General features: G+C 40.9%; 1 protein-coding gene across 7 annotated transcripts in view; it reads left to right on the top strand.

The window, feature by feature from the left end:
* The window catches only part of szt2 (SZT2 subunit of KICSTOR complex), a 197,013-nt gene that overhangs the window by 22,143 nt on the left and 149,206 nt on the right, over positions 1 to 25,664 (top strand). For 6 of the 7 annotated variants that reach the window (XM_084065743.1, XM_084065745.1, XM_084065744.1 and 3 more), the window contains exons 12-22: positions 1,685 to 1,830; positions 3,399 to 3,551; positions 6,560 to 6,674; positions 8,052 to 8,287; positions 9,876 to 10,121; positions 18,509 to 18,587; positions 19,138 to 19,226; positions 19,717 to 19,885; positions 21,224 to 21,341; positions 21,767 to 21,886; positions 23,330 to 23,530. In XM_084065743.1, the coding sequence (XP_083921869.1) occupies positions 1,685 to 1,830; positions 3,399 to 3,551; positions 6,560 to 6,674; positions 8,052 to 8,287; positions 9,876 to 10,121; positions 18,509 to 18,587; positions 19,138 to 19,226; positions 19,717 to 19,885; positions 21,224 to 21,341; positions 21,767 to 21,886; positions 23,330 to 23,530 (1,672 nt within the window). The remainder of the gene's footprint in view (positions 1 to 1,684; positions 1,831 to 3,398; positions 3,552 to 6,559; positions 6,675 to 8,051; positions 8,288 to 9,875; positions 10,122 to 18,508; positions 18,588 to 19,137; positions 19,227 to 19,716; positions 19,886 to 21,223; positions 21,342 to 21,766; positions 21,887 to 23,329; positions 23,531 to 25,664) is intronic. The other variant, XM_084065742.1, reaches the window with a different exon arrangement.

The following is a 25,664-nucleotide window of genomic DNA, read 5'->3' as shown; positions in this document are numbered from 1 at the left end:
AGCTGGGGACCTCCAGAATCTAATAATCTTTGTGTTGGCGTTGTGCAGGTTTTGCAGTGATGAAAGAAGTACTCACATGTTTCACTTAAGTAAAAGTATCAATACTGCAACGTAGATATACTGGCCCTCATTTATCAACGCGGTGTAGACCAAATAATGGGCGTACGGCGAGATCACCGCAACTTTCGGCATTTATCAATATATCTTGGCTGATCTGGCTGCATTGGCTATTGAAAATAGCAGATGTACAAGCTGACGTTGTGAGCTTGTAGATCTGCTATTTTCAAAATATACAAGCGCTTATGCGAGAGCATTTTCGGGAGTTTGGACCGGTGCGTGGGCGCCGCTGTTATCTTTTCATGGACAGTGAGTTCTCCAAAACCTATATAGGCCTACAGTAGAGTGTCCTATGGAGTTACCTGGGTTTCGGGCTGCAGTGTGTCCCGTGGCGCTCCACGGGACACACTGCAGCCCGCCCGAGTCTCGGGGAATAGCCTTACATGACTGCTTTATTTTGGTGTAACTCTAACGCGCACTGCTCGGTATGGGTTAAATAAATGAATATACAAACGTATTCCATTCATGGTGATGTGATTGGTATCATCATCTGTCATTCATGTAGGCTACTAGCCTACTTGACAAAGATTGTACCGTTACACAGTTGGGCTTGCAAGTGTGTGTGTGTGTGTGACTTGACAGGCGGCGAGGCCAGCAGGGGAAACTTTCTTATTGGCTTTCCATGCTTTGTTTGGTCGTATTCTGGTTCTTCATGTTGTAAAATCGGGGCATTTCGAGAATATTTAAGGGTGTGTTATTTAAATGACGCTCGTTTTCAGCCGTCAGATTTATCAAAGCTCCGACCAAATGTACGCTAGGATTGGCTGTATAGGATCCTTTGATAAATGTCACTTGGACGTTGGCCTACGGCCAGATTTAAGGCCAAAAATTTGCCGCTTTTACGCTCCATTGATAAATGAGGGCCATACTCTGTTACAAGTAGAAGACCCATATTAAAAATGTACTTGAGTAAAAGTACAAAAGTATCGGCATGAAAACATATTTAAAGCACCAAAACTAAAAGTACTTATAATGCAGAATGTCCCATTTCACAAGTTCAAAATGTTTAAAAATCTTCACATCGCGACACATTGTGAGCTTGTAGATCTGCGATTTTCAAATGGCCGAAATCTATATACGGCAGAAGTGGTTAGTGTTTTTTGTAATACTAATGAAAGTAGTGCTAAAGTTTTCGTATAATTGTAGTTGAGTAAAAGTGCAATATTTAGAAGTAACTATTGAAAATTGTAAATGCTGAATAAAGTAAAAATATCTCCAAATTGTACAGTACTTGAGTACACTTTAGACCACTGAGGTTTTGTCTATAGACTCATCTACAGCAGTGGTTCTCAAACCTTTTCATGTCAAGGACCCCCAAAATGATATATATTTGGCCGCGGACCCCCATCTCAAAATATTTTGTTTAAGGGATTTTCACGATTTTTCAAAAATAGCAGAGTGCCGCGCTATGAGCTTGTATATCTGCTATTTTTAAAGTGGTTACAATTATTGTGATGCTATTTTGCTGCTGGGGACCCCCTGGAACCCCCCCCCCCCCCTCCCCTCCCCAAGGACCCCACTTTGAGAACCAATGGTCTTACAGTATGTGTTGGTGCTGTTGTTACAGGTCCTGTCCCTGCAGCACAGCGGGTGTAAGGACTCGTCTCAGTCTCTGTTTGCGTCTTACTGGAAGCCCATCCTCTCCATGGACGCCAACTTCTGGCAGAGATGGCTGCACATGCATCGCATCGCCATCATACTGGAGCATGACATGTGAGGGCACCGTGCACCTGCTACACACCATAGACCAGGGATGATAATGCAACTTTGATGATGGAGAGGGCCACTATATTTCCAAACTCACTCCAGAGGGCCCCATTGCATATACTGTCAGACACCTCTCACACAAAAGTAGCAAAAATACCCGATCTACAAGCTCAAAACGTGTTTGTTTTGAGCTTGTAGATCAGCTATTTTTGCTACTTTTGAATTAGAATCCAGATTTTTTTTAAAATTTCAAATGCATAAATTATACTTATGTTAACTTTATGAACGTAAATACAAATACATTGGACCTAAAAAATACATTAGAATTTTAATACTACTCACTAAGCTACTAAGATAGACTGAAGTAATTAAAGCGGGTCATGTTTGCATGTTTGGAATTGTAACAGCTGAAATCAATAATATATCAGTATTCTGATTAACCTGCGGGGCCGCATTAACACATTGACTGCCTGAATTATTTTCACTGCCTATTGTTATTCATGCCAGAGATTTTTCAATGGAAAAAAAAAAAGTACTCAGGAGCCGAGATACAAAATTTTAAAGTTTTAAGTTAACAAGGAAGTGGATGAGAGTAAAGATCTTGGAAAATTCATATCTCCTTGGTCTTTGGGTCAATTTTTTTTTTTTTAAAGTAAAAAATATTTTTTTACTAAAAACGAGTTAACTCGATCTTGGCAGGCAAGTGATGAAAAGCTAAAAACGAGTTAAGTCGTTCTAGGCAGTCAATGTGTTAAGTGAAGGTGGGGGCCGACACATGATCTAAATCAGTTTGAAAAATCATATTTGAACTGGGGACCCCCCAAACTAATCATATTTGAACTGGGGACCCCCCCCCCCCAAAATAATCATATTTGAACTGGGGACCCCCCAAACTAATCATATTTGAACTGGGGACCCCCCCCCCCCCAAAAATAATCATATTTGAACTGGGTCCCCCCAAACTAATCATATTTGAACTGGGGACCCCCCAAAAATAATCATATTTGAACTGGGCCCCCCACCCTGACAAGCACTTGGAATTATAAGAGTTGAGGCATTACATTTAGTTTGACTCAGTTCCACAGATAAATATTGTGAAAATAGCCGATCTACAAGGTCATAACGCCTCACACCGCGAGCTTGTAGATCGGCTATTTTCAAACAGCATAGGTATAAAAAAGGGCTAAAGTGGTTAATGTATGTTTCATAATATAATAATTGATAATTGCAAAGTAATTACTAACTCAAGTTTTCAAATAATTGTAATGGAGTAAAAGTACAATATTTACCTCTGGGGTGTAGTGGAGTAGAAGTAAAAAGTACAGAAAATTGTAAATACTCCAGTAAAGTAAAACATACCTCAAAATTGTACTTAGTTGCTTTACACCACTGGAAATCACTTGTTTAAACTGACAGCTGTGTGTGTGTGTGTGTGTGTGTGTGTGTGTGTGTGTGTGTGTGTGTGTGTGTGTGTGTGTGTGTGTGTGTGTGTGTGTGTGTGTGTGTGTGTGTGTGTGTGTGTGTGTGTGTGTGTGTGTGTGTGTGTGTGTGTGTGTGTGTGTGTGTGTGTGCAGGCCTGTACCGAAACACCTGCACACAGCTGGGAGTAACGGTCGCTTCAGTACCATACAGTGTCGCATCTCCCACTCTGCACTCACCTCCCTGCTGAAGGACTGGAGCAGCTTTGTCCTGGTGGAGGGATACTCCTACGTCAAACTCATATACAGGTGAAAAAAAGTCTATTTTATGCAATTATTTTAACCCATTAAGACCTGAGGCCGATTCTACAAATGTCTTCTAGTTGTAACAATCGGCCTTTATCTCTGAAAGGTTAACTATTAACTAAAAGGAAAAACAACGGGATCGGCAGGTGTTTAGCTGATTGCTTTAACACATTGACTGCCAGTCGCGTAGACCTACGCAAACCTATTTAAAGCCGCCACGTGCCAGTCGCGTAGACCTACGCAAAGTGGTGTTTTTTCTTTTTTTCGAAAAAAAGTTCACATTGCACTTTTTCCAATTTTCGATACGGCACATTTCATTGCAGCACCACCGGAAACGGAATTATCCGGGATCCGGTTTTGCCGATCCCGTCGGCCTCCGTTCTAATGACGAAACTGAAACGCCATTTTCTCTTTGTAGTTTTTCTCCTCGCTGATCACTGTTTAACATAAACCGTTCTAACTACAAGATGGCGATTCCGTTTGACACATGTTTTTTCTCTGGTCGAAGCAGTCACATCTCCGCGATGTTTACAAACAGTTTAGAGCTCAATCTTAAGGATTTTAACGAGGTCTATGGCGACATGAAAAAAACAAAAAAAATAAAATAAAACGCTGGCACTGGTAAGTACATTATGAGATTAACCTCTGGCATGGAATGTGCTAATACTCAAGCCACAAAAATAATAATTGACAATGCAAAATGGTAAATAATAATACACTTCTTGGTTTTAAATTGACTTCTGTCTCTATCTCTGTCCCTAACAAACAAAAGAAATAAAAAACAATTCAACAATCAATAATAACTTCACAAGCCCCTCCCAACCCAAACAATTCCCAAGTCCTTTACAACCCTCAATTCAGTGAATTCACACGTTCAACCGTTAACATAAACAGGGTCACATAACAAGGAAGAAACGCAACCGCAGTCAGACGTTTACTCGCTTTACATAACAACAATAAACAGTCCCACGTTACGGCCCGAACGGCTTCTTCACTCCGCGGCCTTGAGAATGTCTATTAAGTCCTTTGAACCAAAACAAACCGCAAACGGTCTTCCGCAATCGCGTTCCAAATAATAAAGCAATGTTCAGGGTACCCCTTAAGTTTGTAATCCACCGGAAAAGAAGCTATGGATTTATCTCACCCGCGGCTCCATCGGAATCCTCTCGGCGACCGGCGGTTCATTCATAAATCCTGGCTGGCATCACCACAGCGTTGCAACATGGCCGTTCCATCCGTCCTCCGCTGGGCTCGACAGCACGTAACTTTTGGCTGCAGTTTACACTCAGTTATTTCTATAACTTAACCATATAACACTGGTGCCTCAGAGCTCCTCTCTTCCCACCCGTTCACACTAGTACACAGGTTGTTTGTTTGATCCCCCCTCCCCCCGTGCCACACCTCTATTTGTAAAGTCGGGTGGCTCCAATGTTCCACCCACAGCACTCAGCCCCATTACCCCTCACGTGAATAGGAAATGTCCATATATCTCACAGTGTCCAACATGTTACATATCAATCAGATACAATAACATGCATAAGTAAATCAGATGTTACATATCCATCAGACATAATAACATCCATAGATCAAGCAGATATATTTAATAAATATAATGTGCATTTGTCACATAGTTTTCTGGAAAAAAAACATTGTTGCTATATATCGTTGCTGTCCACAGTACACTGCAGGCATGTGTTTTGCTGGTGAAAAACTGCTTACATGTTGTATTTCGTTGCTGTCGGGCAGAAATCTCCTATCTCCATGTTTTTACTTTTTGTGTTTTACTTGGTCACACAAAATTTACTTGAGTAAAAGTACAAAAGTAGTGGTATCAAAATGTAGTAGTACCAAAGTAAAAGTACTAAAATATTTGAATATTTTCAAATAGCCTAGGTATAAAATAGGGCTTATCTGTGGTTATCTGCACAGTAACTAGGTGAAAAAAAGTATTTTTGTCTCCATTCTTTCATTTGTTTTCTTTGCTTTGTATTGCAGTGGTTCTCAAACTTTTTCACGTCAAGGACCCCCAAATTGACATGTATTTGGCCGCTGACTCTCTCAAAATGTTTTGTTCCAGGGACCCCCCAGAAGCAAAAATATAGTTACAAATGTTCGCTTTGAAAATATATATTCAAAGATTTGCACACATTTTCACGATTTTTCAAAAATAGCAGATATACAAGCTCATAGTGAGCTTGTATATGAGCTTGTATATCTGCACATTTTTAACAGCCAAACTATAAAATATGGTTAAAGTGGTTAAAATGATTGTGACACTATCAACTCATTTTGTCTCATTTTGGGACCCACTGGTACCCCTCCAAGGACCCCTGGGGGTCCCCGGACCCCACTTTGAGAACCAATAGCTTATTGTATTGGAGAATAACACTCCTGCTACCACTGGGTCACGGAAGTATTTTTGTATAAGTGGCACTCGATGCCGCGCTATGAGCTTGTATATCTGCTATTTTTGAATAGCCAAAGTATAAGATAATGGTTAAAGTGATTAAAATTGAAAATGACAAATGCGTTCCCGGTCTTAACCCATTAAGACCTGGAACTGTGTCATTTTTAGATTTGAGCAAAAAAGCATTATTTTACACTTTGGGCAATTCAAAAATAGCATATATACAGGCTACGAGCTTGTAGATCTGCTATTTTAGAAAAATCGTGAAAATTTGTGCAAATCTTTGAATATATATATTTTTAAAGCGAACATTTTTAACTCAAATCTTTGCTTCTGGGGGGTCCCTGGAACAATATATTTTGATGGGGGTTCGAGGCCAAATACATATCATTTTGGGGGTCCTTGACATGAAAAAGATTGAGCACCACTGATATAGAAACATACGTTTTTCAGAAAACTGTTGAGATTTAGGAGACATGTAGAATCGGCTTCAGGTCTCAATGGGTTAAAGTGTTAATGGATCAAACAATGAAAAAAGGACCAGTTTTGAAGGTTTCCTCCCGACTCTGACGGTATGTTCTATAATGGATGTTTGTCCCCACAGTTCCTCTGAGCAGCCTCCCACCAGCTTCTACCTGGTGCGTCTCATCTCTAAGGCACCCTGCATGGTGCTGCGGCTGGGATTCCCCATCGGTACCCTGGCCCACGTCCGGAATAAGGTACTCACATTAACTCATTGACTGCCAGAGTTAAAACATCGTCTATGGCTGCCCTTGCCAGCGATTCCGAACGTTTTCACTAACCTTTGAAAAATCATAGAATATTCCTCTTCACAACGATCCACCCGCCGTTCACTTTAAAAAGACGTAGGGGGGTCATTGTAGAATCTGAGAAAAAAAATTGTGCCATCATGATAATCTCTTCCATAGTTACTGGCAGTTGAATGTAGATTGTTTTTGCCAAAATGCAACAGAGAGCAGAGCATTTAAAAAAAAAAAATCCTATTCACCTGTTTCCTAGGCTGTGTGTTTTCCACTTCCTGTCGGATTTCATTGGATCAAATCGACAGGAAGTGGAACACACACAGGAAATGAAAAGCCTAGGAAACAGGTGAATACAGTAAACATGAAGTATACAGTTGATGTATCCTCGATGATCTTTCTTAGTTTCATTATTATTATATCACACCACGTCAAAATGTGACACGTTGTGAGCTTGTAGATCTGCTATTTTGAAAGGTACTTTTACCTTTGGTACTTTAAGTATATTTTGATGCCAATACTTTTGTACTCTTACTCAAGTCCATTTTTTACACCAGACTTTTACTTGTAACACAGTATTTCTACATTGTGGTATTGATACCTTTACTTAACACATTGTGTGCCAGAGGTTTATTAAAATAGGGTACGTTCAGTGTCAGCATATCTTCCATCCACTTACGTGTATATGTTTCGTGCTGTAGAAGCCCCGACGCGGAAGTGCATGTAAACAAAGCGTGCGAGACGGCGGAGGGCCCCGACTAACGCCTGGAACAATAATATTTCTAACGCGATCCTCCATTGCAGAGTGATCGCCGATCGAAAACGTCTCACTTCCACCACGTTAAAAAGAAATGGAGATATTAAGCCTTTAGTCAAGCAGTTAACATTGGAGCGGCCGACCGGAAGGATTTTTGACATGGAGCCACATCCGGCCTCTCCTTCTCAGAGACTCCTTGGATGATCCCAAAGTTTCGTTAGAGCGCCCCACGTGGGCCCCTCGTATTAAAAACAAAAATGGGCCAAAAACGGTCCAGACCGTTTATGGCCCTCAATGTGTTAACCCATTAAGACCTGGAACTGTGTCATTTTTAGACTTGAGCTAAAAAGCATTATTTTACACTTTGGGCTATTCAAAAATAGCAGATATACAAGCTCATAGCGCGGCAACATTTTGGGGGTCCTTGACATGAAAAAGATTGAACACCACTGATATAGAAACATACGTTTTTCAGAATGCTGTTGAGATTTAGGAGACATGTAGAATCGGCTTCAGGTCTTAATGCGTTAAGTAAAAACATGTCAGTACTTCTTCCAACGTGTCTTTTTCCCCAACAGATCGTAGACGAGCTCCGCGAGCAGATCCTCAGGCTGCGCTTCCCCCACCGTGTCCAGAACAAGGAGGCCACGCCCAAGACCAAGAGGAAGCTGCTGGGTGGGCACCCGTCCCCCCCGTCCAAATCCCCCTCCTCTTCCTCCTCCTCGTCCTCCTCGCTGCCTGTCCCCAAGCCCACCCTGTCTGACAGGCCCTGCGTGGTGGTCCTCAACAAACCACTGGAGAAGCTGCTCATAAGGTAACGTTTGTCCCATTAGCACAATCCTTTTCCATTTCAAGGACCCCCGTTTCATATGATTAGGACATAACTGTCTCTGAGACGGTGGTGGAAAACGTACTCAACTGTTTTACTTAAGTAAAAGTATCAATACTGCAATGTAGAAGTACTCTGTTACAAGTAAATGTCCGCAATTCTAAATTGGTATTGGTATCAAAATGTACCAAAAGTAAAAGTACTAAAATGTTTGAAAATAGCCGATCTACAAGCTCACAACGCGTCGCGAGCTTGTAGATCGGCTATTTTCAAATAGCCTAGGTATAAAATAGGGCTGAAATGGTTAATGTTTGTTTTATGATGTAGTAATTTATATCTGCAAAGTAACTAGTAACTAAAGTTTTCAAATAATTGTGGGTGGGTACAATATTTGCCTCTGAGATGTAGTGGAGTAGAAGTAAAAGTATTGAAAATTGGATATACTCCAGTAAAGTAAAAATACCTCAAAATTGTACTTAAGTACAGTACTTGAGTAAATGTACTTAGTTACATTCCACCACTGCTCTGAAAGTGAGGGTCCATTTGGTTCCAGTTCTCCAACTTTTTCATGCCACCAAAGACCCCCAGCTTTTAAAAAATATATATATATTATGTTGGAACTGAAAAACGGGAGGGATTGTATCGCTTGTGACGTCACGTGCGGGGGCAAATCAGTTTGGCCTGTTTTGAGACCAAGTTACATAAAGGTGAAAGCCTGAGTGCTCAAACTGGGCTATTTTTTGGGATAGAAGAGAGGTAGGGGAGACCAAAAACACACAAAAAAGAAGGAAAAGTTCAAATTCATGGTGTAGTCCCTTTAAGTCAATATTAGTGCAAGTTCAATCACATTTCATTTGAATGAAAATAACTTGTGGGGAAAATACATACAATCTCTAATCTGTGAATCTAATGTGAATAATGTGAGCCCTACTTCAGTCAGTGAAGTCTAGGGCTGAATGTGACAAATATTGAGACCTATGACTTTGTACAAATATTGGTAATTTGCCAATACATTATTTTGTGAAATAAATGGGTTATATTTCACATATAGTTATACTATTCTTGTACTATATTAAAATGAAATCATCCTTAAACTTCAAGTTAAATAAATTATTTCCGTGGACTTAAAAATCATTGTTTTATTTGATGGCCTTCCTGCCCTGGCATTTGGCCTTTGTGCCCTTACAATGTTTTCAACACCAAAGGCCTTGCCCCTAAAATGACGAAATTCCAGTCCTGGTTACTAGTTACTTAGCGGAATAAATTATTATATTATAAAACATACATGAACCACTTAAGCCCATTTTATACATGGGCTATATATAATATATAAGGCTATAGGCTATTTTCTACATAGCGATGCGACTCGTTGTGCGATTGTAGATCGGCTATTCTCAAACATTTTAGTACTTTTACTTTTGGTACTTTAAGTATATTTTTATGCCAATACCTTAGTACTTTTACTCAAGTAACATTTTCAACACGGGCCTTTTACTTGTAACAGAGTATTTGTATATTGTGGTATTGCTACTTAAGTACAATATCTGAGTACTTTCTCCACCACTGCCTCCAGGTATGAGAAGCTGCCGTCAGACTACAGGACTCCCTTCATCCTCAACATGGAGAACTTCTCCCAGCCCGCCAATATGGCTGCCGCGGCCCCGCCCCTCAGCGTGGCAGCCAATCGCACGGCCTCCTCCACCCTGGCGTCGTTGTCGCGCTACTTCCTGCACCGGCGGTGGGTGTGGGCGGTGCAGAGTGAGCAGGGTCCCACCGTACCCCTTCACGCCGTCGCACACATCCTGTCCATGCTGGCCGAGTGAGTTATTTTTTTTTTACTCACTTTATTATTTGATTTATAATTATATTCAGGGTTCCCACGGTCATGAAATTCCTGGAAATAAGTTAGAAAAACTGTTTTCCAAGCCTGGAAAAGGTTTGTAATGAATGAAATGTTATTGGAAAATGATTGAATATACATACAGTAGTTTGTGGCTATTGATTTTGTTCATAACAACAAAACAACATTACGTGAAACATATACTGTAACATGTTAACCCTTTAAGACGCCAGAGGTTAATCTCATAATGTACCTACCAGTGCCAAGCTCTTTTTGTTGTTTTTTTGTTTTTTTCATGTCGTCATAGCCCCCGCTAAATCCGTTTAAAATCCGCGTTCATTTGGTTCGACACAAACACGGGATCCGTTAAAAACAAATACAAAAAAATCCGAGCCGTTCCGTGCCGCCATTTTGAAGTTACAGGCGAGAACGTTAGACAGGACGATGCGGTGAGGAAAACAACAAGGGAGATAAATCCATTCTAAGCTGACGCCCAGACAGGAAACGGATGCGAGCGAAAAAACCGGAACCAGTTTTATTCCGTTTCCGGTCGGCCCCGGAACCGGAAATGGGTCGAAAAAAATTCCGGAATGTGCACTTTTTCGATTTAACATGGGAAATGCGAGTCGCGTAGATCTACGCGACTGGCACACTGCGGCTTTAAATCGTTTGGCGTAGATCTACGCGACTGGCACGCGATGTGTTAAGACCGGGAAATAATCAGTGTCATTTTTTGATTTCTTTGAATATTCAAAAATAGCAGATCTACAAGCTCATAGCGCGGCACCAAGTGCCGCGCTGTGAGCTTGTAGATCTGCTATTTAAAAAAAAAATCGTGAACATTTGTGCAAATCTGAATGAATATTTTTAAAGTGAACATTTTTAACTCAAATCTTTGCTTCTGGGGATCCTACACATGTCTTCTAAATCCTAACAGTTTTTTGAAAAAAACGTATTTGGCTATAATATCAGTGGTGCTCAAACTTTTTCATGTCATGGACCCCCACAATTATATGCATTTGGCCGTGGACCCCCATCTCAAAGTATGTTGTTCCAGGAAACCCCATGAAGCCAAGATTTGAGTAACAAATGTTCCCTTTTAAAATATATATTCAGATATTTGCACACATTTTCATGATTTGTTTTTCAAAAATAGCAGATCTACAAGCTCGTTGCCGCGCTATGAGCTTGTATGTCTGCTATTTTTGAATAGCCCAAAGATATGTAAAAATGACACAGATGTGTTCCCAGTCTTAAAGGGTTAAAATGCAGTGCAGCGCTGCAGGAGCTGCGTGAGTGCGGCCTAACATACAGGATGTCACTTGACCAAAATAATAGATCTATGCTAACAACATGTTGCACCGTAATTTGTTGTTAGCTTGTAGATCTGTTATTGTTGTCACGTGACGCCTTCACTCGAGTCAGTCTTGGAGCATTGATAGCACACTGGTGCTAAGAGCCTCGTTATTGCACCATATGATCGCTATAGGCCTGGAAATGGGGTGAAATACTTTGGAAAAGTTATGGGAAAGTCTTGAAAATTCATTAACACATTGGGTGCCAGCATTTTTTAATAACAGAATACGTTGGGTGCCAGCAATCTCACCATTGACTGCGCTTTGCTGTTTAAAGCTCTAGACTCCACGACGAGCAAATCCACGTAAAAAAAAGCATGCATTCATGGAGCGCGATGACCCTGGCTACATCCTGGAACGATAACAGTTCACTCGCGAGTTACAACGGGGAGGGATTGTGCATCGCGCATGACCGGTTTTCCCCAGCGGAAACAGATTCGGAGATACAGACGTTTTAAAGAAGGAAATAGACAGGAAGTGGATGGGGAGCCATGTTTTCCTTCTCAGAATTGCCTAGGGTGACTCCAGAGCTGCTCTAGCCCCTCCCGTGTGGGAAAAAACAAAAAGACTGAAAACACGGTTCAGACCGTGTTCGGCACCAATGCGCTACTCTGTGTAAACACGGTTCAGACCGTGTTCGGCACCCGATGTGTTAAAAATATGTGGGAACCCTGTATATTTTGTTTATAATTGTGTAATTATTTTATTTTGTTTATTCTCTTCCATCTTTTCACTTCTTAATAACTCATTCACTGCCATAGGACGACTTTTTTCCAAAGGCCCAGACTGCCAAGGACGACTAAAACGACTTTTGGACTTTTAAAAAACTTTAAAAAAAAATATATATATATATTTTATTTATTTAAATGTTTTTATTTGGCCCACAGAACCAGGAGATAACGTGATCCAAAGATGTACTGTTCCATTTGTAAATGTTCTATTTTTGCATTGCGCATTATTATGGTATCTACGGTTCAGCCACTCTATTAGGGTGTTTACGGTACCTCCCAGCGAGCTTTGCTGTATGCGCGGGCCCATGTAGTCAGTCTATTATGTGAAATGGCGGTGGCCAGTTTGTTGTTGTGTTGCCTGAAGTTCAACTGAGTAAAGTATACTAATACAAATAAGAAGGTTGTCGTTATTGAGTCATCAATGGTAGCAGAGGATGGCTAACAACGCTAACTACAGAGTCCCCCCTGCGTTTGAAGAAAAGAAGTCATATGAGAGCTGGAAAAATGAGATTGAAATGTGGAAACGTGTTACCGAACTGGATAAGAAGAAACAAGCTTTGGCTGTTGCTCTATCACTGACGGGAAGAGCTAGAGATACAGCTTTGGAAATACCTGCAGATGATTTGAATAAAGATGATGGAATGAAGACGCTTGTAGAAGCACTGGATAATGTATTCTTAAAAGAAGAAAAGCACCGAGCATATGATGCATACACAGACTTTGACAAGATCCGGAGAGAAAATGACGTTTCCATGGCGGACTACATCGTTCATTTTGAACAGAGGTACAACAAAATGCGCAAATTTGACATGGTCCTACCCGACGCTGTTTTAGCTTTCAAGTTGTTGGATACAGCCACTCTTGATGTTAAAGATAAACAGCTTGCGCTTACAGCCTGTTCAACTCTTACATTTGCAAACATGAAGTCAGCTCTAAAAAGGATTTTTGGAGACAAGACTGTGTCACCCACATGCAGCGGGGGAATTAAAGTGCGTCAAGAAGAAGCTGTTTTCTATCTGGATCAAAGAAAAGACGTCAACAGATTTCGTTCCCAAACCAACCACGGGAAGGCGCCATTGGGCAACTCAAACCAGGGCTCAAACACACCAGATTTTTGTTCCCAAACCAATCAAGTGAGACCACTGACTGGCACAAACCCAGTTGACAGGTATGGAAGGAGAACAAAGTGTGCAATTTGTCAGAGTACATTCCACTGGGTTAAGGACTGCCCAAATAAGGCTGAGCATGTTAAACTGACAGAGGAAAATGCAGAGGCAGAACAAATTGAACAAATTGAAGAGTGCAACATTACATTGTTTTCTAAAGAGTCAGTATCTGATTCTGAAATATTCATGGTAGAGGCTTTGGGTTCAGCTGTAATTGACACTGCATGCACTAGAACAGTCTGTGGTGAAAAATGGCTGGACAGTTACATTCATACACTTAAGGAGAGTGACAAGAAAAAAATGGAAAATACACAGAGTAGAAGAGCTTTCAAGTTTGGTGATGGGCAAGTTGTTCATTCCATAAAAAAAGTAAAAGTCCCAGCTAAGATAGGCCAAACCAGGTGCCACATAGAGACTGAGGTGGTCCCAGTAGACATTCCTTTACTATTAAGCAAAACATCACTTAAGAGGGCAAAAGCAGTGCTTGACATTGAGAATGATAAAGCCACAATGTTTCAGAAACCAGTACCTCTTGAGATTACCTCCTCAGGACACTATTGTGTCAGCATAATAGACAGAGATTGCACAGCCACTTGTGAGAAGGAACCCCAAGCTGATGAGGTTCTGGCCATAACAGATGGCATGAGTAAAGATGAAAAACACAAAGTCTTGGTGAAACTTCACAAACAGTTTGGACATGCTTCAGTTGATAAACTTAAAAAATTACTGATTAGTGCTGGAAGTAATGATGATGAGAGCATTGCTATTCTGAAAGACATTGTAAGCAGCTGTGAAATATGTCTCAAGTACAACAAACCTAAGCCAAAGCCATCAGTTGGTCTACCAATGGCTTCAACATACAATGAAACTGTGGCAATGGATCTGCATGAGCTAGAACCAAATGTGTGGTACCTCCACATGATTGATCACTTCACCAGGTTCAGTGCTGGTAGCATTGTGACCACAAAAAAATCCAGTGAAATTGTGAGGCACTTTATTCATTCCTGGGTGAGTGTTCATGGGGCCCCATCTAAGATTTTTTTTGATAATGGAGGTGAATTCAACAATGAGGAAATGAGAGACATGGCTGAGAACTTTAACATTGAAGTCAAAACCACTGCTGCCTACAGCCCATGGAGTAATGGATTGATAGAAAGACATAATCAGACCCTTACAGAGATTGTATTAAAGGTAAAGAAAAGCAGTGGATGTGACTGGAAAGCAGCCCTAGATTGGGCCTTGATGGCAAAGAATACAATGCACAATGTACATGGATTTAGTCCATACCAGCTAGTGTTTGGACAAAATCCAAACCTACCTTCTGTGCTGGTTGATAAACCACCTGCTCTGGAAGGTACCACCATGAGTAAATGGGTAGGACAGCACATTTCAGCTTTACATGAAGCAAGGACAGCGTTTACTGAGGCAGAATGCTCTGAGAGAATCAGGAGAGCTCTGCGCACACAGCTTCGTCCCACAGATGAACAGTACGAAACTGGAGATAAAGTGTACTACAAAAGAATAGACTGCAATGAATGGAAAGGCCCTGGGGTGGTAATTGGACGAGACGGGGTGGTAATATTCGTAAGACATGGAGGCACCTATGTCCGGGTGCATCACTGTAGACTACGCAAGGCCAAAGATCACTACACTGACAAATCTGGTGACAACCAAGAAAGTCAGACAGAACTTAATGCAGCAGAATGTGACATGGACAATGTTGTAGATCCACCTAGTACTGTATCTGGGGATGTGGACAGTGTGCCTGACACAGAGAATGCTGCAGGGGGCTCTAATAACGACAGAGACAACAATGAGCATGATAATGATCCATCCAACCGACAACCTCCTATCATAAGAACAGACTGTAGCATGAATCTAAAGGCTGGACAAGTCATTAAGTATGTGGAAAGAGACACTGGAATTTCACACACAGCGAAAGTGCTAGGTCGAGCAGGAAAGGCAACTGGAAAAAACAAGGACTGGTACAATCTGGAGTACACTGAGCCAGTTACCCTCACTGGCACAACAAGGTCAGCTGACCTTTCACAGGTTGACACACTGCAGATTGAATCATTGGACAGGGTGGAACAGCCATCTGACAGACATCACGAGGATGTACTTGTTACAAAGGATGTGTCATTCGAATCAGCTAAACTCACTGAAATCAGTAACTGGGAGAAACATGGAGTATTCAATGAAGTAAAAAACATGGGACAGAAGTGCATTTCCACAAGATGGGTATGCACACTCAAAGACACAGCAGACGGCATAGTCCCAAAAGCAAGGCTAGTGGCAAGAGGATTTGAAGAGCTAAACACAAAAGATCTCCCAAAAGACTTGCCAACATGTGCCTCAGAGTCTCTTAGACTACTCATGTCAGTGATATGTCAAAACCAATGGACACCCCACTCTATGGACATTAAGTCAGCATTCCTTCAAGGAAATGAGCTATCCCGAGACATATATGTCCGTCCACCACCTGAAGCTAAGCGTGAAGGAATTCTGTGGAAGCTGAATAAATGTGTTTATGGACTAAATGACGCATCACTGTACTGGTACAATAGAGTTAAAGAAACAATGTTGCAAACTGGAGGAAAGATGTCACAAGTTGACCCTGCCATTTTTTATTGGTTGGATAAAGATTGTAATGTGTCTGGGGTGCTTGCCTGTCATGTTGATGATTTTATCTGGGGTGGTTCACACACTTTTGCAACAACAGTAATTCCTCACCTGCAATCTGCCTTTCAAGTGGGCAGAGAAGAACATGACAGTTTTCGCTATGTAGGCATGGAGTATGTCACTGCAAATGGAGTAACATGTATGCATCAAGACAATTACATACAGAATCTCCAGCCAATTCAAATAAACACCTCCAGAGTCATGATTCGGGATGCTCCTCTGACTGAAAGTGAAACGGATGACCTCAGATCAAAGATAGGTCAACTTCTGTGGGTTGCCAGACAAAGTAGACCTGATGTTATGTTTGATACATGTGTCCTTGCAGCTAACATAAAACATGCTACTGTGCAGACTTTACATGACACAAACAAGGTGGTGAGAAAGTTGAAATCAGAACAAGTGACACTGAAGTTTCAGAACCTGGGAAAAGACAGTTCTCTAAAGCTAGTAGTGTTCTGTGATGCCTCACTGGGAAACCTTCCAGATGGAGGCACTCAAGGGGGACATCTCATTATGCTGATGGGTGAAGATGGAAGATTCTCACCTGTTTATTGGCAGTCAAAAAAGATCAGGAGAGTCGTCCGAAGCACTCTTGCTGGAGAAACTCTTGCCCTTGCAGATGCTGTTGACAGTGCCATTTCTCTATCTGACCTGCATACAGAACTTACCACAGGGAATGTAACACAGCATGTCTTACCAATATTGTGTGTCACTGATAACCACTCCCTTGCAGACGCCATCAAGTCTACTAAATCAGTGACAGAGAAAAGACTCCGCCTTGAAATAAGTGGCATCAAGGAACTTCTTCAGAGCAAAAGAATCCAACAGATACTGTGGACACCTACAGGAGAGCAGCTCGCTGACTGCTTGACAAAACGAGGTGCATCCGCACTTCAGCTCCTAAAGGCACTCAGTGTTGGAGTATGGAAACTGGAATAGAGACTATTCAGTTTGTGAACTTTTTTGGACAGTTTTGTGTTGGTCACCATGTTCTTACTTACACATGTTTATGGACATTAATAATGACATTGACCTTTTCTGTTAAAAAAGAAAAAAGAAAAGAAAAGTGGGAGATTGTAAATGTTCTATTTTTGCATTGCGCATTATTATGGTATCTACGGTTCAGCCACTCTATTAGGGTGTTTACGGTACCTCCCAGCGAGCTTTGCTGTATGCGCGGGCCCATGTAGTCAGTCTATTATGTGAAATGGCGGTGGCCAGTTTGTTGTTGTGTTGCCTGAAGTTCAACTGAGTAAAGTATACTAATACAAATAAGAAGGTTGTCGTTATTGAGTCATCACCATTCACTTCCTCGTTAAAGTATTTGGGAAATATTCTGTATATCGGCTCTGTGTTTTACTATGTATTTTGGGCGAGACATGCTATTTTCAACGAAGTATAACAAACAAACGGGAGGTCGCGATGACATTTTTTTTTCTTTCGCGGAAGCACAGTGAACCCCCCCGTGATTAGCAACCATCAGGGGATCGATCATCCTGGAGATAAATATTCTGTGACTACTTGAAAAGAAAATCGCTGGCAGTGGGCAAACACTGCCAGAAATAAGTCTAGCAGTGAATGAGTTAACAATTTGACATGTTCAGTTGAGTTATTTTTTTCTTTGTACTTATAATACAACATCACCCCAAGGGGACTCTGTACACTTCACAACAAATCATAAAGGCAAAACACATGTAATTAAATTCATTATCACAGAACCTGGCGTCTGTGGAAGAAACAAGCAACCAACGTCATCTTGTTCTGCATTAGCGTTAGCTCGTCGGGGACATTCAGTGCCTGTTTGAGTATCATGAGACTCCACAATGAGTACTAGGAGAAAAAAAACAGACTTTGCATTTGTTAAAATAGATTTTCAGTCATACACACTCTCCCATTATGCCGCTGCAAGGGGTCTGCAGAATGTACTACAGGGGCAGATCTGCTATTATTCAACGTTCCTTTGTATGTTGGTGAGTGATTAGCGACACATCAAACATACAAGCTAAAATGACCGGAATTCTCCTTTAATATTATAAATGATACACATTTAAGAACAACATATTACCAAAAATGTCCTTCTCTGTCATTTGAATAATCAAAAAGCTAGTGGATAGAATAATCACTGAGATAGAATCAGAATGCAAATCAACTTTAGTGTCACTTCAGGTTTAGAGAAGTGGGTGAAATACTGTAAATTTTTTGTGGTTTTCAGAAAGAGAAAAAAAAGATGTGTCTTCTTTGCAAAGGACACAAAATCAAATAGTGAAGAAAAAACATGTCAAGGACATGCACAAATCTAATTTATCTACTACACATAACATGAACTGGCAGGTTCATATTAAATATGTGATAGTTGTAGCCCTAGTGTGAACATGAGTAGAACTGTTCCCAAAATATCGGAGTACTCAACGTGTTGTTTGTGTTTTGTTCAGGATCCGTCTGTCGGAAGGCTTTCATTTTGCTGCCAGTGGGGAAGGCATCGTAAACATGGTGATGGAACTGCCCATTAAGGTATTACATCCATCACAATGGATTGACTACAAAGCCAAAGTGCAGTAACTATGTTTTTGGACACACCGTATGTATCCCAAAGGTCAAATTAGCCTTCATGATTTTGGGGAATAAACAATTACCTCAAGAACAGATGTACAATTAGTGTAATATCACTTATATGCCGATATCTCATTTGGCTGACCAGTTGATTCACTTTTAAACCCATTTTCAGCGTTTTTTTCCCACAGTTACTGCACTTTGTGAGGCATGTGACATTTCCTAATCTGAAGGCACGCCCACTTGTAGGCCAGTGCGTACGCGATATGACGAACCCCCCCGACAGATTCAAGCGGAGAGCAGAATCTGTTCTTGAGAGATTATGCACAACGTTATGACGCTATGAGCTTGTATATCTGCTTTCTTTGAATAGCCAAAGTGTAAGATATGGTTAAAGTGGTTAACATGATTGGGACACTATATTAACCCATTGGGGACCCCACTTTGAGAACCACTGCTTTAATTAATCTTTTCTTCTTCTGCTTGTTTTTGGAACAATGGCGGTATGTAGGGGATGTCAGCTGAGCAGGACAGAGAGAGTCACACCTGTATCGTTCAGTACATCCTGTTCCCACCGCACTCCTCCTCTACTAAAGACAGGTCAGCAACTCTTCATTTTATGACATGTACTGAGTTATTGCTTTGATAAAACCAGTGGTGGAAAAAGTACTCCATTTGTTTTACTTAAGTAAAAGTATCAATACTGCAATGTGGAAACACTCTGTCACAAGTAAAAGTCCGGACACACAGTTAAAAAAAATAAAATACGTATGTTGCTGTAATATCAGTGGTTCTCAAACTTTTTCATGTCAAGGACCACCCCAAATGATATGTATTTGGTCCCCATCTCGAAATATATTGTTCCAGGGACCCCCAGAAGTTGTAACATGAGTTAAAAATGTTCGCTTAGAAAAAATGATATATTCAAAGACTTGCAAAAACAGCAGATCTACACGCGCTATGAGCTTGTAGATATGCTATTTTTGAATAGCCAAAGAAATTTTAAATGACACACAGATGCGTTCCCGGTCTTAAGGTGTTAAATTGCAATAGTCACATTGATGCTTTTTGTGTGTGTGATCGGACACAGTTTCTCCACGGACGATGACAATGACACGGAGGTAGAGCCCGTGGACGCCGACACGGAGCTGAGCCTGGTGACAGAGTGCTGGGTGGAGCCGCAGAGTGGCACCGTGTGCAGCCACATGGAGCAGCATGCCAGCTACCAGGGACTCCCCTACCAAGACATCCCTAAAGCCGTGCGTACCAGTGTTAACCACATTAAAACCGGGAAAGTGTCCGTGTCAAAATGTGGTCCTTTTTTAGCACGAAATCTTCGCTTCTGGGGGTCCCTGAACTAAGTGTACAGTTGATTTAGTTGGCTAAAATGTATTTTGGTGGACCGTAGTGCCTGATTTACACTACCGGAAATAGCCTATCTACACATTTTTATTTGTTGATGACATTGTCAATACATTGAGTCATAGTTTTCGTCAGTGAAAAAAGGTAGTCGACGGACATTTTTCGTCATAGTATTAGTCGACAGTATTAACACTCCTAACTGCTATATTAATGCTGCATGGACTCACCTACAGTACCAGGATATCCCTAAAGCCGTGTGTACCAGTGTTTAATTGACCTTTTTATCATTGACGAAAACTGAATAAACATGAAATCAAAACTAAGCTGTGGTGACTAAAACTATAAATGAATATACTGACACTTTCGTTAACAAATGAAACCTAGACTAACATGTCATGGATGGACTAGTGGAGACGAGAACTAAGTAGAACTAAGACGAGTCATGTTGTGCGCACTCCGGAAATAGCCGGCACGTTGTGAGCTTGTAGATTGGCTATTTTCGGCACACAGCTAAGTATAAATCAGGCATTACGTTATCAAGACCCTCAAAATACATTTTAGTCAACTAAATCAACTGTACATTTAGTCGACTAAAACTAGATTGAAAGTAAAACATTTCAGATGACTAAAATATGACTTAAACTAAATGGAATTTTATTCCAAAGACTATGACTGAACCAACCTCAACATTTACTGTCAAAATTAAACACTGGTGTGTACAAATATACATTATTATTATGCTAACATATTCATAATGCTGCATGGAGCAGCTCACAACGTGTCTGGTTGTAAGCTTGTAGACCGGCTATTGAAAAAATATAAAAAAAATATGTATATATTAGATATTGAAATTTGAAGTTGAAATATTTGGAATATGTTTTCTTTTTAACCTTTTAAATACACAAATCTTGTATGGGGTCTCTGGCACAAAACATTTTCAGATGGGGTTCCGCGGACAAATACACATTAATTTGGGGGTCCTTGACATGACAAAGTTTGAGAACCACTAGTTAAAACAATACTTACAACATTAGGAAGCCCAAAGCAACCCGCAACTACTAATATTTACAAGCGACTTTACATGAAAACAAGTCGCTTATAATAAGCAGACATGGCAACACTGCTAATAACCAGCTGTGGGAAGTAACTAATTATACAATTTTAAGGTACTCTATCTTTACTTGAGCATTTTTATTTGTTAATAATTGAAACTTCTACTGTGTATGGTCTTGCAGATCTTCCCCAAAGACGTGGCCTGCATGTCTACCATGATGACGTTTGAGTACCTCAGTCAGCTGTGTCACAATAAAGAGCAGATCTACACGCTGCCTGCTGGCCTGAAGAATACTGCTGGTACATCTTAATCTAAACCGTAATTTATTTTAGAAATAATAGCAGCTCTGCAAGCTCACAGCGCAACAGGTTTTGAGCTAGTAGATCTGCTATTGTCACTATTATTGAAAAGAGGGCTTTTTTTATGGAACAAGCAAACCTGCCTGTTAAAACAAACCTATTTTCAAAGGATTTTATACATTTGAAAACCTGTGAAATTCAACATTCTGCACGATGCACTTATTTACTTTTACTTTTGATACTTTAAGTATATTTTGATGCCACTACTTTTGTACTTTTACTCAAGTAAATGTTTTATACCGAACTTGTACTTGTAACCGACTACCCAGTTCAAATATGAATTTTCTTTTTGTGTGGGGGTGGGGGGATCGCAGCCTGAAAAGGTTGAGGAACCACTGCTCTAACATGCTGCCTGTCATTGTCAGTAGGAGTGGAGGTCCCGGCCTGTGAGGATAACATCCACACCGTTCCCTTCCAGTTTGACCTCATCCAACTGCTGCCCAAGTGTCAACAGATTGAACTGTTCTTCCTCACGCTAAGCACAGGTCGCACGCACGCACGCACGCACGCACGCACGCACGCACGCACGCACGCACGCACACATGCACCATTTTCTAGCCTTCGCCAATTTCTGTGGTCTTGTTTTTAGCGGCGCTAGCCACTCTATACCTTTAGGTATAGAGCGGATCCTGCTCTATACCTGACTTTGTCCGTGTTCACCGTCAACGCTCTGATTGGTCAGACCCGTCAACGCTCTGATTGGTCAGACCCGTCAACGCTCTGATTGGTCAGACCCGTCAACGTTCTGATTGGTCAGACCCGTCAACGTTCTGATTGGTCAGACCCGTCAACGCTCTGATTGGTCAGACCCGTCAACGCTCTGATTGGTCAGACCCGTCAACAAAGTGATTGGTCAAGCGCCGCTACCTTCACACAGGGTGTGATTTTTTTCTTTATATATTTTTGATTTTATTTCTAAAATGTATGCATAAGATCATGGAGCCCATTCTGATACCAATTTTGTTTTTCTGATTTCCTAAAATCATCAGAGTTCATTTAAAGGAAAACAAAATGACTGTTTTCCTATCAATTACTCACCCCATTTTTTTTCTTTTTTTTTTTTCGACATTCCTGATCCTATAATCTAATATTTGACTAATTTAAGTTCATCAGTAGGCTCATCAGTGATTAACACTGTGAGAGTTGTTTGGTTATGAGCTTGTAGATCTGGTATTTTCACTATTATTTATATCTTTTTGGACCATTTCAGGAAACATGTGCATTTTTTGGGGATTCTTTTTTTTAATGCACTGATAAAAGTACATTGTAATTGCTACTTTTGAATACATAGGTGTTTTTAAAAGCAAGTACTCCAGTACCTAAACTGAAGTATAAATTTGACAGAGCAACTTTCACTTGTAGTTGAGTAATAATTGACCAGGACTATATATACTTTGACTCAAGTAGACACGTACTCGAGTTGAGTACTTGTCAACCTCTGATTATGTCTTATCCATACTTTGTGGGTTATGCTATAAGAATAACACAGAAAGCCCCGGGGGCTTGTTTCCATTGTGGTCCATTGCACTCAATGCATCAGTAATACATATGATACAGCACATACAGTACAACACAATACAACACAACACAATACAATACATATTGGTAAAAAATCTGTAGCATCAAAAGGTATTTTACAGAGAAAGGAGGGTCTTTTAAATTACATTCTATTTAGTTTTAGTCATAGTCTATTCGGAAATAGCTGATCTACAATCTCACAACTGTAGATCGGCTATTTTCGGAGTGCGACATGTGTGCGCAACAAAGCATAAAAAGTCCCTCCTTAGCGTTTTCATCTGTGAAAAAAGGTTGTCGACAAACATTTTTCCTCATCATTTTAGTCGACACAATGGACACTGGTGGGAGGCAGAGGATGTGACTACCAAAGTGTTCAAAAGTGTTAAACTTAGCCCTATTTTATTTTTCAGTGGAGAATGAGGAGCAGGTTCACGGTGCCCCCTGTCTGCCAAACGAAGTACTGCTGAGCTTGTTCCACACCAGCCTGGAGACGGAGCTCACTGACCGAGAAATCCCATTGGCTGCCGCTGACCATGTGACCTTCATGCACCATATCTTAGAGAGGGACCGGGACGGCCACGTTGCACCTTTCACCTTACCCCTCATCAAAGGTCAAATTAATACTATATTACCCCTCATCAAAGGTCAAATTAATACCTTATCACCCCTCATCAAAGTTAAGGAGACAATGATATCTCAAATGTATATAGCGCTTAAGTACCCAAAGACACTTTACATCGGGGGCATGAGAAAACAACAAAGAAAAACATCTTTATTAGGGGAAAAAGACTAAGGACTATAAAGAACTGTGGCATTTTGAAGAAGTGGGTTTTGAGGGTGGTTTTGTAGGTTTGGATGGTGGGTGCGAGTATTGGGGGAGTACATACTAGAGTTGGGGCAGCAAAATCGCCCCAGGTACGGTACTTAGTCCTGGGGACCTCAAGGAGGTTTGCGTCATCAGACCTGAGGGAGCGGGAGGGGACATCACGTGTGAGGAGATCGAAGAGGTAGGGGGGAGCCAGATTGTTCAGTGCCTTGTAGGTGTTTAGTAGTATTGTGAAGTGGATTCTTTGTTTGACCGGGAGCCGCTGAAGGTTGTGGAGGACTGGTATTATATGGTCTCTGGAACGGGTACTGATGAGCAGGCGGGCCGCTGATTTCTGGACATATTGAAGTTTTTTGAGGACTTTGGAGGTGATGCCATGGAGGATACTGTTGCAATAGTCGAGCCGGAATGTGATTAAAGCATGGATGAGTGTTTCAGCTGCAGAGAATGACAGAGAGGGCCGGAGACGGGCAATGTTCTTGAGGTGGAAGAAGGCAGTTCTGGTGACCTGGTTTACATGGGGGAGGAATGAAAGGGTGGGGGGGAGAATGATGCCCAGGTTGCGGACATGGTGGAGGAGGGTGTGACACTACTTACTTACTCCTCTTCGTCCCCTATGGGACATAAGGCTTCAATGATCGCTCTCCACTGCATTTGGTCCCTGGCAGTTGTGTTGTAACGGTTTGGCCAAATGCAAAATGGTCTGGGGTGCCAGCCAGGTAGCTAACCTGACAAAATGCTCAATAATAGTAGCCTAACCACTACATAAGGCTGTGCATGAATTGTCCGTCTTCTCTACACACCCTATACTGTAAATACACACTGTAACACACAATAAACTTCAGACACCAGAGATTGTCGTTCAACGTAGTTATATTAACTCACTGAGTGCCATTAACGTGTTTCACGTGTTTTACCGCTATTGTGCAACGTGCCATTAACGTGTTTGACGTGTTTTTGAAAAAAATGAAAAAATTGGGGGAAAAAAACATTTTATTTATTTATTTATTTAAAAAAAAAAAATGTTCAGAACCCAAGATATCATTACCTGAAGATGTGCAGCTCCATCCACTCCTTGTTTAACTTAGAACTAAAAAAGGCTATATCTCTCTTCCTAAGCACTTTTTGTTTTCTCTGAAAAAAACTCTGGAACTTTTCAGAATCAATTCTGAAATCATTCTGGCAATCCTGGCACTCAGTGAGTTAATATAGTTCTGGTTATATGGTACAGTTCAGTTTCATTCACAGTTCCAGTTAGTTTCACACATAGTTTTCGTGAGTTAGGTCGAGCCTGTTTGTCCACACCTAATATCCCAAATCACTGTATTTACAATTTGCATATTTAGGCATTTGCACAAAGCACAAAACCAAACACTTTCATGAGGAGGAGAAGCTATCAAAGGTTTATTTCTGAAGTATTATGCGACTCATTCCTCCGTTCAAGCAATGAAGTCCAGTGGTCTGTTGAATCCACCTTTTCTATTCATATACTGCCTGTATTTTCTCTTCTGGGATACGTTAATAGCATGTGCATTGACTGATCCATCAGTCTTCTTACCCTTTGTGGTGTTAAAACCGCCAAATCCCATTATTTTCATCATCTCGATCTCTTTTATCCAGGGCGACTTACAGTACAGTGTAGTGCTTCCGTAAACTAGGATCACAGGAAAACCAGGAACCTAGCTCTAAACACTCTAAACAATATCCTATCAAAATAATAAGCTGTACATTGCAACTAGTATATGATACCAGGTAAACAATCAACCTAGCATCTGTTTAAATAACATGCTATCTAATGTATGGATCAGCGCCATGTTTCTTGACAGGTACGTCTTGTACATTAATGGAAAAGATAATAAGAAAATAATAGAATGAAACATGCATTGCCATTGACCAATCACGGACCTCCTTAGACCAAC

Source organism: Gymnoscopelus microlampas (assembly GCF_963454915.1).
Source record: "Gymnoscopelus microlampas genome assembly, chromosome: 9".
In the NCBI taxonomy this organism is placed as follows: Eukaryota; Metazoa; Chordata; class Actinopteri; order Myctophiformes; family Myctophidae; genus Gymnoscopelus; species Gymnoscopelus microlampas.
Note: the sequence above shows the minus strand (reverse complement) of the source record. Positions and strands in the feature narration are given on the sequence as shown.